This window comes from Budorcas taxicolor, chromosome 3 (assembly GCF_023091745.1).
Source record: "Budorcas taxicolor isolate Tak-1 chromosome 3, Takin1.1, whole genome shotgun sequence".
Lineage (NCBI taxonomy): Eukaryota > Metazoa > Chordata > Mammalia > Artiodactyla > Bovidae > Budorcas > Budorcas taxicolor.
Window position 1 is genome coordinate 117,731,673 of NC_068912.1, and position 22,345 is coordinate 117,754,017.

Consider the following 22,345-nt stretch of genomic DNA (forward strand, 5'->3'; position numbering starts at 1 on the left):
TAACGGTCTTTGTCTTCTAACATTCAAAATGTTAGTTTGAGAGATCAATATTGAAAGGAATCTCTTAGGTACTAAAAGGTCGAATTAAATATTAGCTCTCTCTCTATTTTATTGCCCTGGGTATATGTGTGTGATGTGCATGTGAATATATTCAGCTCTCTAAGACACTTAAATTCGACATTTTCACAGTTCTCCACATCAGTCCTTTGTAATTTCAAAGACACAGGTACTGGAGCCTGTGTTTTGCTAAACACTGATGCTTGCAGTGCTCATAGCTCTGGGGTGGGAAGCAGGAGAGCAGCAGAGAAAGGCTGTACATGAGGAGAGAGAAGGAAGGAATCGAGAGCAGAGCAGGCAGAAAGAAGTGGGTGAGGCCTCGGGACTGGTCAAGGAGGCCATGGGGAATTCAGGTGCTTAAACTGGGCACATTTGAATTTAGTTTTCCTGACCTGCTGCACATCTCTTATACATTTAATTATCTAAAATCTTCCTGTTCTTCTTGACTTCATTTATTTTCTTGTTCAGTTCAGTTCAGTCACTCAGTCATGTCCAACTCTTTGTGACCCCATGGACCGCAGCACACCAGGCCTCTCTGTCCATCACCAACTCCCAGAGTTTACTCAAACTCATGTCCATTGAGTCAGTGATGCCATCCAACCATCTCATCCTCTGCCGTCCCCTTCTCCTCCTGCCTTCAATCTTTCCCAGCATCAGGGTCTTTTCAAATGAGTCAGCTCTTCGCATCAGGTGGCCACAGTATTGGAGTTCCAGCTTCAACATCAGTCGCTCCAATGAACACTCAGGACTGGTCTCCTTTAGGATGGACTGGTTGGGTCTCCTTGCAGTCCAAGGGGCTTTTGGGGCTTCCCAGGTGGCACTAGTGGTAAAGAACCCACCTGCCAGTACAGGAGACCTAAGATACTCCGGTTCATTCCCTGGGTCAGGAAGACCCTCTGGAGGAGGGCATGGCAACAACACACTTCAGTGTTCTTGCCTGGAGAATCCCATGTACAGAGGAGCCTAGTGGGCTACGGTCCGTAGGGTCCCAAAAAGCTGGACACGACTAAAGTGAATTAACAGCAATAAATTTTGCTAGTTGTGTAAAATAGTATTTTTTAAATTTATCTTAGTTATATTTTATTAGGAAATATTATACTTTTTAAAATCACATTTTCAGGTTCCAAAGGAGTAGTAACTCAACACCCTCTTAGCTTTCTGAAACTGGCTGATCAGGTTTTACTGCCTCATCCCGATTAAGGATTGCATACACTTCTGTTTCATCTAAGTTTTTCTCCTTCCAAGCTAAAAGATCCTCCCACTTTAAAGGCTCTGTCTTCCTGTTTATGCTGCTTTTTGCGCTGACAGCCCTTGGGCTTTCTCGAGCTGTTTTCCTTTTAGGTAATAATACAGCACTCAGGAGACAGAAGCAGGTTGCAGCCATTCTGCTCTCGTGGGACGCTGACCATTTTGCTTCCTGTGCTCAGCGTCCCTGCAGGCTGTCTAGTGCTGACATCACAGGACAGGAACTCTGATGGCCCCAGACTGCTTGTTGGGGTTAAATTGACTAGTTAGTAACTTAACACCCTAGATGCGTATTCCACTATGTTGATCACAAAGATCCATAGTTTAGAGTTGAAAGTTACTTTAGAAGTTCCTTAGTCCAGCTTCTACCCAGTATTACAGTCTTCTCTAGAACGTCCCAAACGTGTAGTTGGCAGCATGTTTGTGAATGTACAGCTGGCATCAAGCTCTATCTTGCATATATCCACATATTTTAATCTTTGATTTTTATATTGAAACAATACAAGTGTGCCTTGTGCTTTCATGATTAAGTAATGCCTCTAGAAATTAAATAGAAAGAACTTGACTGTCAGACTGTTCACTGCAGAGCAAAACTGAATATAAAATCGATTTAATAATCAGGAAATAGAATGACCCCAGTACCAAATAGCCTACATCTAAAGCAGCATCTTGGGCTTCCCAGGGGGCACTAGTGGTAAAGAACCCGCCTGCCATGCCGGAGACGTAAGAGACCTGGGTTCAGTCCCCGGGTCAGGAAGACCCCCTGGAGGAGGCACGTCAACCCACTCCGGTATTCTTGCCTGGAGAATCCCGTGGACAGAGGAGCCTGGCGGGCTGCAGTCTGTGGGGTCACCAAGAGTCTGACACGCCCGAAGCAACCAAGCCTGCAGGCGTTGTAATGGTCACACACACCAGCCACAATCTTGGCAGGATCTTCTGTTTATAAAGTGTGTGTTGAGACCCCACAGGGCGACAGCAGGGCCCAGCCTTCTGTGGATGGTTCTCAGCTGCAAGAGGGTGCCGCTTCCCTCAGGCTCCACTCGCCTCCCTCCAAAGCCTCCCTGGAGCTTTAGAGCTTGAGCTGTAGCCCTCAGATGTGCTGAGCTGAGCGAAGAGTGAAAACTCTGCAATAAGTGGAATTTCAGTTATCGACAAAGAGGTGCATTGGGTTGGCCAACAAGTTTGTACCATCTGACAGGAAAACCCAAGTGAACTTTTTGGCCAGCCCAGTAACACAGAAAGTCTGGACTAAGAGGTTATAGACAGCCCACCATGAGATTTAGTTAGTAGTTACAAATAATAATAAACAGGTATGCTGAAATATAAAGAGTGAAACCCTGATGATAATAGTTAAATCACACGACGTCACTGAGACATAAACCCTGGAATGTAAAACAAAGCTTGGGCCCCTAATGGTTAAGGGCTTCTGCTGTCATGGAGCATGTCTGTTCTCTCGCTGCCCGTCAGCCCGGGAGTACTAACACTGGTCTGGCTGTGTGATCGCATAGTCGCCTTTTAACCGAGACTGGTGGTGCTTTGCGGGGAGTAAGAAAGGGCTCATCGCTTACACTGTCTTCTTTGCCGCTCAGAATTCCAGCTACAGCGGTGACGGCCGATTCTCCACTTTGTCATCATCCAGAGAGGACACCTTGGTTGGTTCCCCCTTAAATCTTTCCCATCCTCGCTTCAGAAACTGCAGGTTTTGTAGCATGCGCTCTTGTATGTGTAAACTCAGCTCTCTTTCTCTTTTAATGTCTGTTCTATGAAGTTTCATATGGATAACTGTTAAGGTCCATTTAGGAGCAGTAATTAACATGATATATTTAATTCAGATTTACCTCACTGTCTTGCCTTTGATTTCAGATTCGAATGTTGGAATATGCATTGTGGTGTCAGGCGAGGTACAGTGAAAGAAAATAGGTGGATATTTAGTAGTCAGAATTAATCAAAGGGGAAAAAAAGAAGAAGCCTTGAAATTCTTTCCTGAAAGCAGACTGACCTTGCAGGGTACAGGCACGCACGGAGTAATTTTACAGGAACAGACTAGACTTGAAATGAAAATCCAATCCCAGTGTCTGCACAGGAGCGTTCCTTCCCATACTTTAAGAGCACAATCAGCCTTGATAGGCACATATTTCTCAATTATTGAAGAGCCCTAATGAGCAAGGCTCATTTATCCTGGGTAAGGCTTGTATTCACTCAGCATTAGGGGACTAGCTTAAGTGGGACAGTCACAGAGACAAGCAGGTGCGTTAGGTCCTCTGGAAGCATTTACTTCTAGAACAGAGGACAGATCCCTGTATGGGATACACTGGAGCAGAAACTAATTTTGCCAGGAAGTGTCATAACACAAGGATGTCAACTGACTCTTAAAGAATACATGGGGAGGGGGAAAATAAATAGAAACTAACTTGGCAGAGCCACAGCATTCTAACCATGGTCCTCATCGCTGTCCTCAGCCCCTCCCACTTTCTGCTCCTGCTGTGAGGGAGGCAGGGGCTCCAGCTCCTCCATCACCCCATCAGCTTGCCCATTTCCCAGTCCCCCACTGCTGCTCCCCAGCCCTCTCTAATGATGGATATCCATCCTTTCCTTCCCCGAGGAGGTGAATTCCGACTGAGTACAGGATCAACTGTCCATACCCAAGGACTGGTGGGGTTTGACACCATGAGTTTTTTGTGTATTGGGGGCATTTTCTTAATTCAGTGGGAGATTTTGCTTCCAAAAAGAGCACTTCGTCATTCAGAAAACTTAACTTCTCCACACTTTCCAAGCTTAAATACTTTCTGTAAAATAGAAGACAATGAGAGAAATCTTAATACTCAGATGTGATTTAGTCACCAAAGTTCAGCATATATCTGACTCCTTTAAACTCAGTTGAAATAACCCACATCCAAAGTATTAAGGTCGAAAGTAGAGCTGTCCAAAAATAAATTGATTAAATAAAAAGTTTACTCATATAAGGGGTTTTCCTGGTAGCTCAGATGGTAAAGAATCTGCCTGCAATGGGGGAGAACCGGGTTCAAACCCTGGGTCGGGAAGATCTTCTAGAGAAGGAAATGGAAACCCACTCGAGCATGCTTGCCTAGAGAATTTCACGGACAAAGGTGCCTGGTGGGCTAAAGTCCATGAGATCACAGAGTCGGACACGACTGAGTGACTGACACACTTACTCATATAAAAAGTAGAGCTGGCCCGTTCAAAACCCCAAACATCAGAACTTCCCGAAGGCCGTGTGTTCCCACCGTGCAGCTGCCTGAGATCACGTTTTACTCAGCAGCCTCGGAGGCTGCTGGTAATTCCTGTGCTCCAGCCATAGCAGTTCCTGCAAACACACTGGCCGGTTTGATTTGACTTCACTCGAACGCTGGGAAGGAACCATGCGGTGTGCAGTACTGTCTTCCCTTCTGAAGACCCTCTCTCGCCTTAGACTTGCCGGAAGCAAGCCCTGGACGTGGCCGTGCCATGTCAGGTGGAGGCCTTGGGCTCTTTCTGTGACCCAGAGGGGCTGACAGGGTGGCTTCCATGAAGGGCATTCTCTCAACCTCTGGAACAGGTTTTCGGATTCATGTTAAATGTTAGAAACTTTCTACCTGCCCACCCCAGAATTCCACTCGCCTGTCCTTCCGGTCATTCTAGGGTAGTTTCTTCAAGGCACACACATGACAGGCTCCAGTTATGGGATCGCCAAGGCCCAGTGGAATATCTTAGGGACCATCAGGCTATTTCAACAGCATCGCTTCATCCCCTTCAAGCACTGCCCTGGGTTTGTACCGTCAGGAGAATACTGCTGATGTGGGGATCAGAAACCGCTGGCAGCCTCGTCAAGGATCCTTCCTTTTGGATAGAACGCTTTGGATAGAAACTATTCATCTATCTAGTAATATTCCCCAGAAATGCTGTATAGACTGCTGGCCTCAGAACTGTGCCACTGAGTCAGTCATGTCTTCTGCGAGTCCTGAGCACTTGCAGCATGTCCGTACCCAACCAAGGACTCCAAGCTGCAGATCGTCTCCCACTGGCTGCATAGAACAGAGATTACTGTCTCTGTAAATTCCTGATTTTGAGTTTTTCCCACCAAATGTTGAATATTAGAGTTTGCATTAAAACAGACCTTCAGAGCCCCTAGGGCCTAGCTGTCAGTTCAGAGTGAGGAGCTCTGCCTTTGCCTGTGTATAGACTCCGAAGTCCTGATTTGGGCCCTTGGCACAGCTGCCACCTCACTGAACTGTCTCCGTGTTCTCCCTGCTCTCTCGCCCACCGCCCAAGCGCATGTCCTTTCCCGATGTTGTTGCGGAAGCCGGTTTTGTGTGCCTTGATGATGCCTTTGAGATGAAATGAAGCTGTAAGCTTTTTCCCCACCTCCAGCCCGTTTTCTCTGATTCCAGGGACTTTTCTGCTCAGACCTCGGGCTTCGCAGTCTTGGCCTGGCTCCCAAACCTCTGTCTGCCCAGAATGGAAACCGGGTCTGTTCTGCTTTTGACCTCACTCTTCCCTCTTCTCCCTTCTGTTGTGACTTTAATTCTGAGTGAATGGACATGGACGCTTCAACCTCTTCCATGTGACGTCTAAGGAGCCAAGCTTAGTAGTGTGTTTCCACTGGCCTAGCTGCCGAAGACTTTCTCAAACCATTTAAAACATTATCAAAAATAATTTAAGGCCTTACATTTCTTTTTTTTTAAGAAGCTTAGGAAAAAGGAGGATCTACTGAATGTATATTTTCAAGAGCTCTAGTCCAAAAAATTGGTCTCTTGGGTTTCTCCTCCTTTTCCAGCAATTGTTCCCCATTTAGGGTTTCCTTTGTTTTTTTTTTTAAAAAAACATTTTTCTCTTGTAAATGTGTCCAGGAAGCAATTTGGAAGGTTTCTGTACATAATCGGACTCCTCCGTCCCGGATAGTGGGGAGAGCGGCCTTATTTCTCTGGCTGGCTCCAGGCCATGTTTCCTGTTTATACAAGGCTGGCTGAGGTGCTCGGCGTTTTCAGCCCCAGGTACAGGAGGCCGGCGCTCTGGGAGGAAGTCAGAGTCAGGGCCCCAGGAACAGATCACGTCACGGAGGTTGAGCTGCCCTGTCCTCACATTGCCGTGTCCCCTGAGTGATTCCTCCCTGGTCCTGCACATCCCCTGACCCACCGGTGGCCCTGAGCCTCGGGCTCTCCCGGTCCTCTCTGCCTGCAAACGGGTCAGCATGCCCTTCAGAGGCGAGGCTCAGGCCACACCAGCACACCACCTGTGTGTCCCAGCGCACCCCGCAGACTTTGTCTCTGCTGCAGGTGTGGGCTCCCCTGTGACAAGGACGTGCCCCCCACCCCCCACACCGGAGCAGCGGAGAGCTTCACAGCTCCTTCTGTATCTTGGAGCCCGTCACTTGGATCCTCCAACACAAAGAAGCACCTTCCTCCCACCACCCCGCTCCTCCTGTGGGACGTCTGTGTATCAAGCGCCCGACGTGCTTTCTTCCCCGGGGACTTTGGGTTGCGGGGTTGGGCTCTTGTGGGTACTGTTGACCTTGTCACCATTCTGTCTCCTTCCCCGACCCTTTCTTCCAGGAATGCCTGAAATGAAGTGACGAGAAAACAGCCATAGTTTCAAAGGTTCTGGAGGAAGTGTACTATTTTTAAAGCCAGAAATCCTCTCTTATTTATTTTCCTTGTAAATGTGGATTTCCCTCTGTCAGATTTGCTGAAAACAGGGTGCCTCCTGGGACTCTCTTCCTTCTGACGGTTGTGCAGCTGCTTGGCTGTGACGATCACTGGAAACATCGTGACGACCTTGTCACTATTATCTGTTGCTGTTTTTTCAAGGGTTTAAAAACGTGCCATTTGCTTTCATCCTCCAGCCCTCCTACCTGTACGGCGCTGCCCGGCCGGCGGGGAGTAACCTGGTGCGTGTTTCTCCCATCCCGGCCTTTCTGCCGCCCCCTTGGCCTCTCCCCAGACCCCACCCAGTCCTGCTTAAGCGCCCCCGCCCCCCATCAACTCCGTGCCCTCACCGCGCATGCGCACTCCTCCCCCCATCCTCCACCCCCCCCATCCTCCACCCCCCTCCCCCATCCTCCACCCCCCCTCCCCCGCACCCCCCTCCCCCAGCCGAGCTCCTGCTCTGAGTGCCTCGACTGACCTGTTTGCCTCCCTTCGGAGGGTGACTCACCCCTTTACTCGGAGCTTACACTGGGAGCTTTACACGGAGCCCCCACTGTCCAGATCCGGGGTTTATTTCTCTTGACAGGTGGCAATAGCTGGGGAAGACACGTGTCTGCATAGGATGGGTAGGCATGAAAAAATCATTGGCAACGTTTACTTAATCAGTGGGCAAAAACAAAGCTCTTTATTCCTTTGGTAGCCTTAACAGATATGAATCCATTATTCTGCATTACTTTGGGAAATTAGCAGTTTTAAATACAAGGTATTAATACCCTGCAGGAAACTTAAGTATTCAAAGTAGCTATATTCTTCTTGTTGATAACTTTCTGAATCACCATCTGATTGCATATTTATGAATTAGATGTATAACTGGCCCAGCAAACCCACTGGGTCCTCCAGGGAAAATGGGAGAAATTAAAGTTCCATTTATCCTATTGTAAACTCCTGTTTGCCCTCAGTGGTTAATTACACAGGATTTTCCAGTTGATGAAATGTTCTGTCCCTTAGTTAGCACTTCTTAAAGAATGATGAAATGTTGAGCTCTAATCACCATGCTGTTTTTATTCCGATATTGGAGTAACTTTCTAAGGGTCAAGTATGAGGATGCCTTGATAAAATTCAGCGTATTTGAACTATCTGCTCATTTTAAGTCTGTATTAACAACTTTTTACTTAGCAAGGAATATTTTTCAGAATCCTGTTTAAAGGATCTGTTGGAAACTCTGTCGCATGCCAGTTGACAGCAACTGAAACTCCTCTCTCCCAGATATCTGCATGACCCTCTTTGGCTGCCGTCTTTGCCTGTGGAGGCGGTTTTGAGCCTTTGCTGCACGTCTGCCATCATGATGTTTTCAGGACTTGTTCCCCGCACGTGTCATTCTTCCCTAGGTTATGTTTCAATGTTTCCCGGGTGCCTATGGAGAGGAAGGCACCCTGTCCTGACAGTGTGTTTCCGTCACAGGCGTCTGTGTCTGACGAGAGCAGTCTCGGTGGGGCTCGGCGGGGCAGCGCCTGCGGTTCTCAGGCTGTAAGGCACTTTCTGTGTTTCCCGAACTTTCTGCCGCATGACCCGGGGGTGACTCACTCTGCGCAGCCTCAGTCCTGGGAGATAACGAACCAGAGTTATAGGGAGGAAGCACTATCTCATCCCAGTTTTCCATGCTAGTAAGGGTCATGGACAACATGAGTCACGTAGCCTTTAGTGGTTAGTTTCATGTCCTCAGACAGTCAGTTCAGTTGCTCAGTCACGTCCAGCTCTTGGTGAGCCCACCCCATGGACTGCAGCACGCCAGGCTTCCCTGTCCATCACCAACTCCTGGAGTCCTCACTCATCAGTTTATATTAATGTCCTCACTCATCAATGTATGTTGACGTCAAGGGGAGAAAGACCGACCTTCACTGAGTTGCACCCGCTCTTTCCCTGCAACAAAGCTGAAGTGATTTAAAATAATAAAAGAAGACAGAAGGGAATTCAGCAGGCCACAAAATGTTCTCACCTCTCGACAGTCGAGGAAGATGAACAAATTTAAGGACTTGGAATATTACACATATGGAATCTCCTTATTTTATTGTCTTTTCACCTCTTCAAAGGATTTGAAGTGACGGGCTTTCTCGATAAAGGTGTAGTAGTTGTATAAGAAATGCTTGTTGCATGGAAAATATGAGTGAATGAGTGAAGGATAAAGGCAGACAAAATGGAAAGATGAGACCAGCCCATGGCAGTGAGGAGGCTGGTGGCCTGCCCTGAGACCGGCTGAAACTGAGCATGAGCCCCAGCTCGGCCCTCCCCAGGGGCAAGTTTCTGCCTCCCGGGTCTCCTCCACAAATCCTGGAAAGATGCATTCAAGCCTCACGTGAAATATGATGGCGTAGGAAATACTTGAACGTGCTCTTATAATTTTGCTTTGGGAAATAATTGACTACTTAATTAGGGGCTTCTCTGGTGGCTCAGACGGTAAAGAATCTACCTGCAAAGCGGGAGACTCGGGTTCGATCCCTGGATTGGGAAGATCTCCAGGAGAAAGAAATGGCACCCCACTCCAGTATTCTTGCCTGGAGAATTCCATGGACAGAGGAGCCTGACAGGCTACAGTTCATGGGGTCACAAAGAGTTCGACACAACTGAACGACTAACACTTTCACTACTTAATTGACTGGCTAAATGATCCAACTTTATGATTTATTATATTTCTCTAATCATCATGAATATTCAGGAATTCCTATGAAGAAAGCCAGCATAACTTACAGTTTTCTTCAGAATGTAATGTTTTAAAATATTAAATCTAATAGAGATAGCATGAGTTTTTAAAATTTTTTTATCGGAGTATAGCAGTCCCATGGACAGAGGAGCCTGGTGGGCTACACTCCATGGGGGGGGGGGGGTCACAAAAGAGTCAGACATGACTTAGCAACTAAACCCCAGCAACGCAGTTGATTTACAATGTTGTGATAGTTTCAGAGGTATAGCAAAAGGAATCTAATACACACACACACACACACACTTGTACACTCTTTTTTAGATTCTTTTCCCATATAGGTTCTTACAGAGTGTTGAGTAGAGTTCCCTGTGCCCTGCAGTAGGTCCTCATCCGTTTTCTGTTTTATATATAGCAGTGTGTATATGTCAGTCCCATGCAGCATGAGTTTTTGCTGACATCTGATTAAACACTTGCATTGAACACTTTTATACTGCATAAAATTTTGATGCAGTGGAGCACACTATACTAAGTCTTTTCCCCAGTTCTTAAATATTTTTGTAGGCCCTTACAAAGCTTACAAACTATGCATGCTGGATAAAATAGCTCTGGCCTGTCTGACAGATAAAATGCAACTAAATGCTTTTCTTTCATCAGTAAGAGACAGCATCCTAACTCTTTAAGAGAAGGAAACTTCTGAAACACCAAGGCAGAACTCTTACTGTCTGGCGGGATGTTCGTCTCATAGATTCTCTTTGATGTTACCTCTGTAGATGGACTTTCCCTGTAGCTGATTCCTGGCCTTCAGAGTGCAGCGATCAGCATTGCCGATTACTCTTGTGTGCAGCAGTTCTTTCATGCTTTCAGCCTCCTGGAGGAACCACTAGGGAGGGATGGCTTTAGGGAGTTAAAGAGGTGAAAGATCTGGTCCTGGCAGCAGAAAGCCTAGAATAGGGCTCCTGTGGCAACAAAAGAACGTTTTTCTGCACCTAACACTGCATTCCTACGCAGAAGGAGCACCGCACGTGTTTGCTAGGTTAAATGGGACAGATTGAACCCTGGGACACAATCCCTCAGGAGAGAGTTCTGTGCCGGCTGGCTGCAGGTCAGCGGGCTGAGCGGGAGGGGAGGTTCACTGACCTCTTGTTCTCCGCCAGCTCCGCTCACACCGTCACAATAGCACTCCAGGGTACGGAGTTCCCCACGCCCAGAAATGCAGCTTCCCAGGTTCTCCCTCCAGATAGGAGCTGTGGCCGCTGATAAATACACATACAAAGATGTGAGGACACTGCACCTCTGGGGTCCCTCCTGTCCTGACCCGTAGTGCTCTGACCTCAGAGTCCAGGCTGACCCCAAGCCCGCATAAGCCAGCCCTGAGCCCCCTTTGAAAGACATGTCCCCATCTTCCTTCTCCCAGAAAGTTTGCCTCAGACACAGGATGTGTTTGCAGTCGCTTCAGTCATGTCCGACTCTGCAACCCTATGGACCATAGTCTGCCCAGCTCCTCTGTCCATGGGATTCTCCAGGCAAGAATTCTGGAACAGGTTGACATGCCCTCCTCCAGGGGATCTTCCCGAACCAGGGATCGAATTCACATCTCTTGTGTCTCCTGCACTGGCAGGCGTGTTCTTTACCACTGGCACCAACTGGGAAACCCCACTTATTCATAAATGACTTATCACAGTTACAGTTAAATGATTCTTTTTTTAATGACTAGTTCTTAAAAGTATAACAGGTTTTTAAAATTTATTTATTTTAATTGGAGGCTAATTACTTTACAATATTGTAGTGGCTTTTGCTACACATTGACATGAATCAGCCATGGGTGTCCATCTCTTCCCCATCCGGAACCCCTTCCCACCTCCCTCCCCATCCCATCCCTTGAAACCTTTCTATTTTGTACTTTCCTTACCATTCGTAAGCTGTTTGTATGTTGTAGGGAGGGCTCCTGGCCCTGTGTGACATGACCTTCTAAGTTGTTCTGACCCTCAGTCATCACCACCAATACCACCCTGTCCAGGAGCCATGCAAATTGGGGAAAACCCAGCTTGCATTCTCTGCGTCATCCTCCCCACCCGTGTGGTCAGCAGCCCTACTTGATGCCACCGGTGACATGTAACTTTCCCAAGGTCTCCCGGCTGATTAGAAATGGACCGTGGACTCAGATCTGTCTACCTTACGTCAGCCCGCAATTAACCACATTGACTCCAGAGCACAGGTGGCTCCAAAGGTGCCGCATGGTCCACATGACACAGACTTTAAACTTCATTCTTTTCCTCACCAGCTCAGATCAAATGATATGAGAGCAGTTTTTGACTCAGGAGTTGGGGAAACTTGGATCAGAAAGAAGCCTTATTAACAATAATCCGTCACATCTCTGCACCATAAACCGGGATGTGAATGACGTAGAATATAGTAGGATTTGTCTACACGAGAAAGTTTTCCTCACTTATATATCAGCAAAACCCAAAAGGCAAGATACGCTTTACAGCGCTGATGTCAAGAGTTTTTCTTTGTTTTGAACAAGAGAGCTGAAAGGTGAGGCTAGTGATACTGGTGAATTTCTTGTATGTGCCCTATGTGGCAGTGATTCTTACACGTAGTGTATGTGCAGCCATGTTGTGTCTGTGCGTCTGAGAAAGCATCTTTCACCTCCGTGTAAATACACCTGAAGTGTTTCTGCAGCCGTGAGTCCAGGCAGAACCAGTCTGGGGAACTCCCTCGTCTCGATCAAGGCTATTTACAGTCGAACGTTGAAGTGGTTGGTTCAGCAGGTATTTCTCAAGAGCCTCCTGTGTGCCCGGCCTCCTCTGCTGGCCAGGGACTCAGCAGGGAACAAAATACACACAGACTCTGCCCTCGAGAATTCCACGCCGATGGAAAACAGGCAGAGGGAGCCATGGTATTTGCGATAAGGATCAGGAGAAGCCCTGAAGCCATGGCTCCTCGTAGCCTGCAGTTGGAATCATGCCTGCGGGTCTCAGAGTGGGGGTGGGGAGAGGGGCAGGGAGGGGACAGTCAGCGGAGGCCTCTCGACCACTGCCCGGTCTGCTGACGCCCTGGGTCCTAAATGGTGTTCAAATCCTGCCTCCCCTCCTGATCACCCCTACCCTGCCTTGTTTAAGAGGCAGGTAAGAGCTTGTTGTAGGGCTGGAACAAATGTGAATACAGATCAAAATTAGGAGGGCAGAGCCTCCGAATAAATGAGTTCCTGGTGTTTTCCTGTACCAGAAGAGAGAAAGTTTAGGGAAGATGGATACGTGTTAATGGATACAGGCTTCCCTTGTGTCTCAGTGGTTAAGAATTAGCCTGCAATGCAGGAGACGCAGGAGACTCGAGTTCGATCCCTGGGCCAGGAAGATCCGCTGGAGAAGGAAATGGCAACCCACTCCGGTCTTCTTACCTGGAAAATCCCACGGACAGAGGAGCTTGGGCTACAGTCCATGGGGTCGCAAAGAATCAGACACGACTGAGCAACTAAAGAGCAGCAACATAGACACATACGCAGGCAACCAGACAGAGGGTCCCGGAGCTGGAGCAAGCCACGGCTGATTCTGTGTCGGCCCTGGGTCTTGTTTTGTATCCATTTGCAGGCAACCAGACAGAGGGTCCCGGAGCTGGAACAAGCCACGGCTGATTCTGTGTCGGCCCTGGGTCTCCGTTGCCCCGAAGCCAGGCCCCTGTCCCCCGCTTTCCTGTGCCCATGCTGGGAGGCAGCTCACAGTCCCGGGCCCCCACCAGCCTCTTCCATGTCATCCAGGGTTCTCTGCATAGAAACTGGGCGTCCCCCCAACCCCCGGCCGAGCAGGTGCTGTGTGTGACCCGCACCCGACCGAGCGGGAACCCCATGTTCCTCCATAGGATGATTAAGTTGTGTGTTCTGAGTGGCCGCGGGTCGGGAGCTGGGACAACACTGCCTTCTTGCAGGGGGGCCGCCGCTGGCCTCACTAACCTCTTTTTCCTCCCTGAGCTGCACCCGGCTGACCTCGCCGCTAACCGGGGCGTCTGTCGTGTGGCCCCCCTTCTCCTTGCTGATCTGTTCCTCTGTTTCTGTCTCTGTCCCGCGGCCAGCTGGGTGGGCAGGCTTCAGAGCTCAGCGGCCACTTCAAGTCCAGCTCCCGCGCCTCCTCCAGAGCCAGCTCTGCACGGGCCAGCCCAGTGGTGAGTGGGTCTCTCTCTCTCTGGCCCCTGTCCCCTCCCTTCCTTCCCTGCCTCCTGCCCTCAGACCCTCATCCTCTGACCCCCAAGAAGACCCCTCCACCCCAGCCTCCAGACGCCTGAACCCGTGAGCAAGCCAGAAGGCGTTCCATGATTTAGTCCAGGTCTCAGTTTAAAACACGGGATCGGGGAAGATGCTTCCAAATTTAGAAAAGGACGGCTCAGTGAGATCGGAACTGCCCTGCTCAGGCTTCTGAAGGACCATCTCGGAAGCCTCTGACGGGCCTTCCTGGGAAGGGGGAGCTTTGTGTGGTGGGGAAGAAAGGCAGCCGTGCGCATGGATGCGTTGTTTTTTATGATTTAAAAATGAGAAGGATTCACTTTTTTATTTTTTTGTATTTGTCCACCAAGTTAACTTTTTTTTTAACTTTTATTATAGTTGAGTTTTTACAACGTGGTGTCAGTTTCTGCTGTACAGCAAAGTGAATCAGTTGTGCCTGTACATGTATCTATTCTTGGTTAGATTTGTTTCCATACAGGTCATTACACGGTGCTGAGTGGAGTTCCCTGTGCTACTCAGGAGGCCCTTATTAGTCATCCGTTTTATAGGTAGTGGTGTGTAAATGTCAATCCCAAACTCACAGTTTATCCCTCTGCCCAGCTTTCCCCGCCAGTAACCCACGGTTTGTATTCCACGTCTGTGAGTCCGTTTCTGCTTTGTACATAAGTTTGTTTGTACCACTTTTTTAGATTGGAGGATTCACCTTTAACCTCTGTTTGGAACGTTGTCCATTCTTGGACCTGACGGTTTTTAGGGCAGAGTGAGTGCCGCGCACCCCGGCCCTGCTCCATCCCCCTCGACACCCTGGGTCCTCTGTTCGGAGCCTGGGAAACCGACCTCAGAGCTGCTCTGCTGCCTGTCACTCGGCACGAGATGACCCCAGGGCCCCATCAGAGAACAGGGGCCCTGCCATCTGGTCCCCCATCACTGAAGTCTCCTTGTTGTGTGTGTTTCCCCCGGTCTCGGGAATTTTAGACAGTGTCACCGCATCTGATGGTTTGTAGGAGGCAACTGTGTTGTTCTTTTGACCACAAGCGATTGGCAGGCCAGTTTTGTGCGAGGGACAGGTAGGGTGGGGGCTGACACAGTGACCAGGGGAGGGGCGTTCAGTGGGCAGGGGCCAGGGCTGCATGCGGAGCCACACCTTGGGGCTGCCACACTGAGGGCCAGGGCCCCTCCCGACAGATCCTAGGCGGAAGAGGCGCAGATTGGCAAAGCTGGTCTCTTTCCTCACCCCTGCATCCTAGAGGAGCTTGACTGAGGCTCTTAAGACTCACACAACCCTGCTGTTACCTGTCCAAAGTTTAGGGAGTCTTCCTGGTCATCAAGAAGAGACGTGGGGGCGAGTCACCTCCTTGCCCAGGTGTGCCTGTGGGCTTTGCTGCTTTGTTTTTTAAACTAGATGCTGCCTTTGAAAGCCAGGAGGTTTCTCACCCCATGCAGCTTATCTGCAGCTCCTGGGGGAGCAGGCCAAGGGATCGCTTTTGCAGACCGAGCGCATGTTGCTGAGTCGGGGACCTCCATACCCCCACGCCTGCCCGGCTCTGCCTGCTGCCAAGGCCAAGGCCGGAGGCGTCCCTCACTGGGCTGTACGGGTGCTTTCCTGATAGGAATGTTCGCTCCACCGTTTGCATATCAAGGGTGCAGAAGCAGAAGGCAGAAAAGGAACCTGAGTGTTAGAACAGAAGAGCCTGTTTCTCTGTGGAAATGAAGGCTGCCCCCTCTGTGAGCCCCCGTCCCCCCAGCAGTGAGGCCACCCCCTCTGTGAGACGCCTCCACCGTCCTCACAGTCCTATGAGCCCCCCGTCCCCCCAGCAGGGAGGGGAATAGAAGCCATGTCCTGACCGTGCTGAGGTGGGGCAGAGGGAGCCCCCTGCTTACTGCTGCACCCAGGACCCATCAGGCAGGGACAGGAAGACTTTGAGCTGCTCAGTGACACGTGAGTACAGTGGTCAGACATGGAGGGTCGCTTCTCCTGATGTGACAGATGTGAGCGGAGGGCAGCGTTTGTGAGCTCAGGACTCCACCGGCAGCAGCCCGTGCCTGCGAGCGCCGGCCCGCCTCCACCTCCAGGCCCGCGGTCGCGCGTTTCAGACACACCCAGCCGGAAACCTGCGACCTGGCAGGAGTCACGTTTTGCATGATGACTCTAATGTGGAGACACTCCTCGTCGGGTGTGATACTCCCTTGTGCTCACCTTTTGGGAAAAATGTAAGTTCCCGGTTGTCAGAAGAGGCTGAGGTCTGGCCTGCCCAGCACGGCTTGGTGGGGCAGGTGGCTGTGAACAGTGCTGGTTTGACCACTTCGGGTTTATTCGGGCTTCAGGATGAAGCCACAGAGTAGCAGCTCAGTCAAGCTCCCCAGACCCGAGAACAACAGTGAAGGCCGCTCGGTCGTGCCCAACTCTTTGTGATCCCGTGGACTACACAGTCCATGGAATTCTCCAGGCCAGAACACTGGCGTGGGTACCCTTTCCCTTCTCCAGGGGATCTTCTCAACCCAGAGATCGAACCCAGGTCTCCCGTACTGCAGGCTGATTATTTTCCAGCTGAGCCAACAGGGAATCCCAAGAATACTGGAGTGGGTAGCCTTTCCCTTCTCCAGGGGAGCTTCCCCAACCAGGAATTGAACTCAGGTCTCCTGCACAACTGGCTGATTCTTTTCCAGCTGAGCTATCACAGAAGCCCCAAGAGATGGAAACCAGATACAAGTTCCTCTGTCATCTGCTTCCTAAACCTGAGAACAGTTTACTCAGAATATGGGTTTAGTGGACCCAAGAGAGGTGAACGTTCACCTGGCCGGTGCCCCTGGGGCCTGATAACGAGAGGTGGGTGACTCTTGGTAACTGCGGGACCTGGCCACGCCTGCCCCACCGCCTCTTGGTCTTTTGAGAGCCCTGGGTTTGCAAGACTGCCAGGGACTTGACTGAGCTGAACCTTGAGTTCACTGCACACAGGTCATCGGTCCAGTCTCCGCTCTCCCCTGAGTCATCTGCTCACTTATAAAGGTCACTGACTCAGGTTGGCACAGTCAGTGAGCAAAGGCCAGCATCTGGGCCCTCACGATGCGGGGGGACCTCAGAGCTGAGGACGCCTCTGTGTGAGGCCCTCAGGTGGCAGAGACACTCTGGCTGTGCGGGGCGGTTCCCCAGGGCATGTGGTTACAGTGGCTCTTGGCCGTGGGAAGGCCAGAACATGGGCAGCACCCTTGGCCTCTGAAGAGTCCAGAGGATGCAGCTGAGCTAGCCCTTGGCTCTGTGTTTCCAGAGCTCAGTCTCTTCCTTGGGATCGGCTCGTTTCTATTTTCTGAGTTCTGGGCGGTCCCATCACTGGAAAGGGGTGGGTGTTTGTATTTTGGGCTTGCGAGACTGGCAGAGTGTAAGTGGGTGTACTTGGCCGCGTTGATTGGAAAGAGGCCAGGAAACTTGTGCTCAGACTCCTCTGGCACTCCTGCCTGGCAGGGAGGAGTCGCGGGGGCAGGCAGGGCCCCAGGGAGAGGACCCTAGGGGTGACCGACTGTCCCCACCTGGCCTCTCAGAGGGATGCAGGGCAGGAAGGGAGGAGGGATTCCAGGAACCCAGGCTAAAGTTCACAGCTCTCATTCCTGGCTGGGGACACCTGGTCAGGCATACATGCCTGAGCTCCGCCTGGAAAGATGGGTAATTGATACGCTTGAAACATAAAAACAAGAAGAGATTTGAGCTGATAACCTGTTTCTCCCGGGGTGAATTTTCCAGGGGTGGGAGTGTTGTCCACCATGGCTCATGGGGAATGTCCCCAGCTGTGATCCAGCAGGAATATGGCCCCAGGAGGGTGGCATGAGCCAGGGCAGGGGACAGGAAGGAAGCAGGAGCCGTGTAGGGGCGGCTCTCGGCGGCTCTAAGTGTGGGTGGCAGGCTGGTGCCCTGGGGGTGGGCGAGGGGAGCACCATCCGAAAGCAAAGTAACCAGAATGAGGGAGGCGACGGCTTGTCCCGCTTTGAGAAAACAGAGATGCGTCCGCATCCCAAGGGTGCCCCACCCGCCGGTCCTCCAGCCTCAGGGGGAGCAGAGAGGACCCCCGCCCCGTCTCAGGAAGGCACCCACTTCAGGACCTCACGCTCACTATCACATTCTGTGGGCGAGCTGTGTTTCCTTCTCTGACGAGCCTGGACTCTTCCTCTTGAGGAAGCTGCGGTCTGTTCATTCAGCCGGTGTTTATCGAATGTTCCAGGCACAGGGCTGCAGGGGGAAGACATACACCTGTCCCCAGCAGAGACGCACAGGCCGGGGAGGCAAACCTCAGCGAGTGGGCGAGATGCAGTATAGGACTCAGGGCACAGGCTCTGAGGTGGGGGTGGCGGGGAGAGGGTGCTTCTGGAGACCTGGACTCAGGAGGCTGGATGAGCCAGGCCTGGAAGGGCCAGTGCAGCCGTGTCCCCCGCGCCTCAGGGCCCCACGCGGACCCAGTGGGGCTGCCAGGGCTCTGAAGCACCCTCGGGGTGTCCTGCGCGGAGCCCAGCTTCACGTGCCGCTGTGCTCACAGAGAAGCTGAGTGGCGAACGGGAACCTCGGCCCCCCATGAGCCAGGAAAACAAAAGGCTGTAGTGACTCATGTTCAAGTCTCGTAAAGAGGTGAGGGCAGGAACCGGGTGGAAAAAACAGGTCTTGAGTTATGAACACAATAGCTGAAGGACGAGTCATCCGGATGAGGTCGATATTATTGGATTGAAAGCCAGAGGTCTCCAGTCTAGCGGTAGGCTCCACCGCTGTTCACGTTTGTGGGCTGTTTTCTGAGCGGTGTTCACTGCTGTCCTCTGGTTTCTCGAGAGGGAACCTGTGGTGACCTGCTTCTGTCTGTGTTCCGTTTCCTGCCTGGGGGCTGGACACCACGAGAAGTTCCTTTGTCCCCAAACTATTGACTCGGGCCGCCCTGCGCCCACGTACTGGGCTCTGTCTCCAGGAAGGTGGGCAAGTCAGGTGGCGATATGCCAAACCTGGAATTTAAAACCTCACCAGACACGATACTTAAGTGAGCCTACATGGTAAGCTCACTTAGACACCGTTTTAGAAGGTTGGAATTAATAAAATATTTGATGTGCTATACTTTAAGCTTTTGTTTTTGAACGGAAAAAGTGAAAGTGTTAGTCGCTCAGCCACATCCAGCTCTTTGAGACCCTATGGACTGTAGCTTGCTGGGCTCCTCTGTCCGTGGGACTCTCCAGGCAAGAACACTGGAGTGGGTAGACATTCCCTTCTCCAGGAGATCTTCCCAACTCAGGGATGGAAGCCAGGTCTCCTGCCTTACAGGCAGGCTCTTTACTGTCTGAGCTGCCAGGGAAGGGAGAGTTGACATAATTTAAAATGTCAAAGAAATTTTTCCGAAGTGATTATCTCCCAAAGATTTTTTTTAATTGTTATTGAAATGCTGTTGCTTTACAATGTTGTATGAGTTTCTGCTGTACAGCATAGTGGATCAGCTATGACTATAGCTCCTTTTTTGGGGGTGGGTTTCCTTCCTGTTTAGGTCACAGCGCTGAGAAGAGTTCTCTGTTCTTTGCAATAGGTTCTCATCAGTTCTCTGTTTTATACAGAGTAGTGTTCAGTTCAGTTCAGTCCCTCAGTCATGTCTGACTCTTTGCGACCCCATGAACCACAGCACGCCAGGCCTCCCTGTCCATCACCAACTCCTGGAGTCTACCCAAACCTATGTCCATTGAATCAGTGATGCCATCCAGCCATCTCATCCTCTGTCATCCCCTTCTCCTCCTGCCTTCAGTCTTTCCCAGCATCATTGTCTTTTCCATTGAGTCAGCTCTTTGCATCAGATGGCCAAAGTGTTGGAGTTTCAGCTTCAACATCAGTCCTTCCAATGAACACCCAGGACTGATCTCCTTTAGAATGGACTGGTTGGATCTCCTTGCAGTCCAAGGGACTCTCAAGAGTCTTCTCCAACACCACAGTTCAAAAGCATCAATTCTTCGGCGCTCAGCTTTCTTCACAGTCCAACTCTCCCATCCATACATGACCCCTGGAAAAACCATAGTCTTGACTAAACGGACCTTTGTTGGCAAAGTAATGTCTCTGCTTTTTAATATGCTATCTAGGAGAAGGAAATGGCAACCCACTCCAGTATTCTTGCCTGGAGAATCCCAGGGATGGGGGAGCCTGGTGGGCTGCCGTCTGTCTATGGCGTTGCACAGAGTCGGACACGACTAAAGCGACTTAGCAGCAGCAGCAGGTTGATCATAACTTTCCTTCCAAGGAGCAAGCGTCTTTTAATTTCATGGCTGCAGTCACCATCTGCAGTGATTTTGAAACCCCCAAAATAAAGTCTCTCCCTGTTTCCACTGTCTCCCTGCCTATTTCCCATGAAGTGGTGGGACCTAGTGGTGTGCGTGAGTGCATATACGTCAGCCTCAGTCTCCCAGTTCTCCCCACCCTCCTTTCCTTCCTTGGTGCCCATATGTTTGTTCTCTCCCATAGATCTCAAAAGATGCCCTTCTATACACTCGATTGTGATATGCATATTTCAAAGCCTGTTCCTGTGACGTTTTCACCTCCGCCTAAGGTGTTTCGTATTGCTCAGGAAATGAGAATAAGAGAGTTAATAGGCTGCAAGATCCATGGTGCCGCCACCCTGTCCGGGACGAGGAGGTGAAGTCCGCAGGGTCCCAAGGCTTGTCCCGGGTTCCGTGCGGCCATGGCTGCAGCATGTTGGGGTGTGTATTGCCCACAACATCCTCTGGTCACTTTGTGCAGCAGCCACAACGGTATTTGAAAGCCCTCCATCTATTCTGTTTCTTTGTATATTACTTTAAAAGATAAAGTGCTATGCTTTATGTCAACTTAAACTCACTGTTGGGGTTCCTTGCTTGCCTGTTCGTTTTTTTAGGGGCGGTCAGAGGTGCCCTGCCCCACCAAGCCTCCCTGGGCAGGTCCTCCTCCGCGCGACACAGGCTGCCACCTGGTGGCAACTCGAGGGGCTGCAGTGGTAGCACACTAGTTCAGTCGCTTGTGACCCCATGGACTGCAGCACGCCAGGCCTCCCTGTCCTGCACCATCTCCCGGAGCTTGCTCAAACTCATGTCCATTGAGTCAGTGATGCCATCCAACCATCTCATCCTCTGTCACCCCTTCTCCTCCTGCCTTCAATCTTTCCCAGCATCACGGTCTTTTCTAATGAATTGGCTCTTCATATTCAGGTGGCCAAAGTATTGGAGCTTCAGCTTCAGCGTCAGTCCTTCCAGTGAAGATTCAGGGTTGATTTCCTTTAGGTTGGACTGGTTGGATCTCCTTGCAGTCCAAGATACTGTCAAGGGTTTTCTCCAACACCACGGTTCGAAAGCATCAATTCTTCAGTGCTCAGCCTTCCTATGGTCCAACTCTCACATCTGTACATGACTCCTGGAAAAAATCATAGCACCACTTTTCTTTCTTTAATTGATGTACAGTTGATTTACGTTGTTGTGTTAATTTCTGCTGAGCAACAGTGATTCAGTTATACATGCATATATTTTTTTCAGATTCTTTTCCCTTGTTATTATAAGGTGCTGATATAGGTCCCTGTGCTACACAGTAGATAGTTGTTATCCGTTTTGTATATAGTAGTGTGTGTGTATGTTAATCCCAACCTCCAAATTTATTCCTACCCACCACATTTCCCTTTTGGTAACTATAAGCTTGTTTTCTTATTTTTAAAAAAATTTTATTGAAGTGTGGTTGATTTACACTGTTGTGTTAATTTATGCTGTACAGAAAAGTGATTGTTTTATATATGTATTTTATATATATATATATATGTATTCTTTTTCATGTTCTTTTCCAAAACTATTGAATGCAGTTTAGTTCTCTACAGTAGGGGCTTCCCAGCTGGCTCACTGGTAAAGAACCTGCCTGCCAATGCAGGAGACACAGGAGATGTGGGTTCAGTCTTTAGGTTGAGAAGGTCCCCTAGAGGAGGAAATGGCAAAGCACTCCAGTATTCTTGCCTGGAAAATTCCAAGGACAGAGGAGCCTGGTAGACTATAGTCTATAAAGTTGCAAAGAGTAGGACATGACTCAGTTACTCATGAGCGGTGGAAAAATTACAGCCATTGTCTCCACTGCTTTCTCTTGCTTGGAGGCCAAGGTTCAGTTCAGTTCAGTCCAGTCGCTCAGTCATGTCTGACTCTGCGACCCCATGAATCACAGCACGCCAGGCCTCCCTGGCCATCACCAACTCCCAGAGTTCAAGGTTAGTGATAGCCAAAAGTAAAACCCTGCATGGTTGCGCCTTCCAGCCCCTGGAGCCCTGGTTATATCCTCACGTTCTGATCACAGTTACTGTGGTGGGTGAATGAGCCTGGTGCCGTCCGGTCTATACTCGGTTCTGCACGCAGTGTGGAAAAACCTGTCAAATCAACCTGTTCAGATTCAGATCATTCACAAACCACCTTCCTGTGGAAACTGAAAGTTGAAACACCACACAACGGACCTCAGCCAGGCACTGTGAGCTGCCCACGGGCCAC

General features: G+C 50.1%; 1 protein-coding gene across 10 annotated transcripts in view; it reads left to right on the forward strand.

Moving 5' to 3' along the window:
- Positions 1-22,345, forward strand: part of LRRFIP1 (LRR binding FLII interacting protein 1) — a 159,851-nt gene that overhangs the window by 107,613 nt on the left and 29,893 nt on the right. For 3 of the 10 annotated variants that reach the window (XM_052636465.1, XM_052636467.1, XM_052636466.1), the window contains 5 exons: positions 2,892-2,954; positions 5,691-5,768; positions 7,142-7,186; positions 8,406-8,471; positions 13,711-13,800. In XM_052636465.1, coding sequence (XP_052492425.1) covers positions 2,892-2,954; positions 5,691-5,768; positions 7,142-7,186; positions 8,406-8,471; positions 13,711-13,800 — 342 coding nt within the window. The remainder of the gene's footprint in view (positions 1-2,891; positions 2,955-5,690; positions 5,769-7,141; positions 7,187-8,405; positions 8,472-13,710; positions 13,801-22,345) is intronic. The other 7 variants (XM_052636468.1, XM_052636470.1, XM_052636469.1 and 4 more) reach the window with 7 other exon arrangements.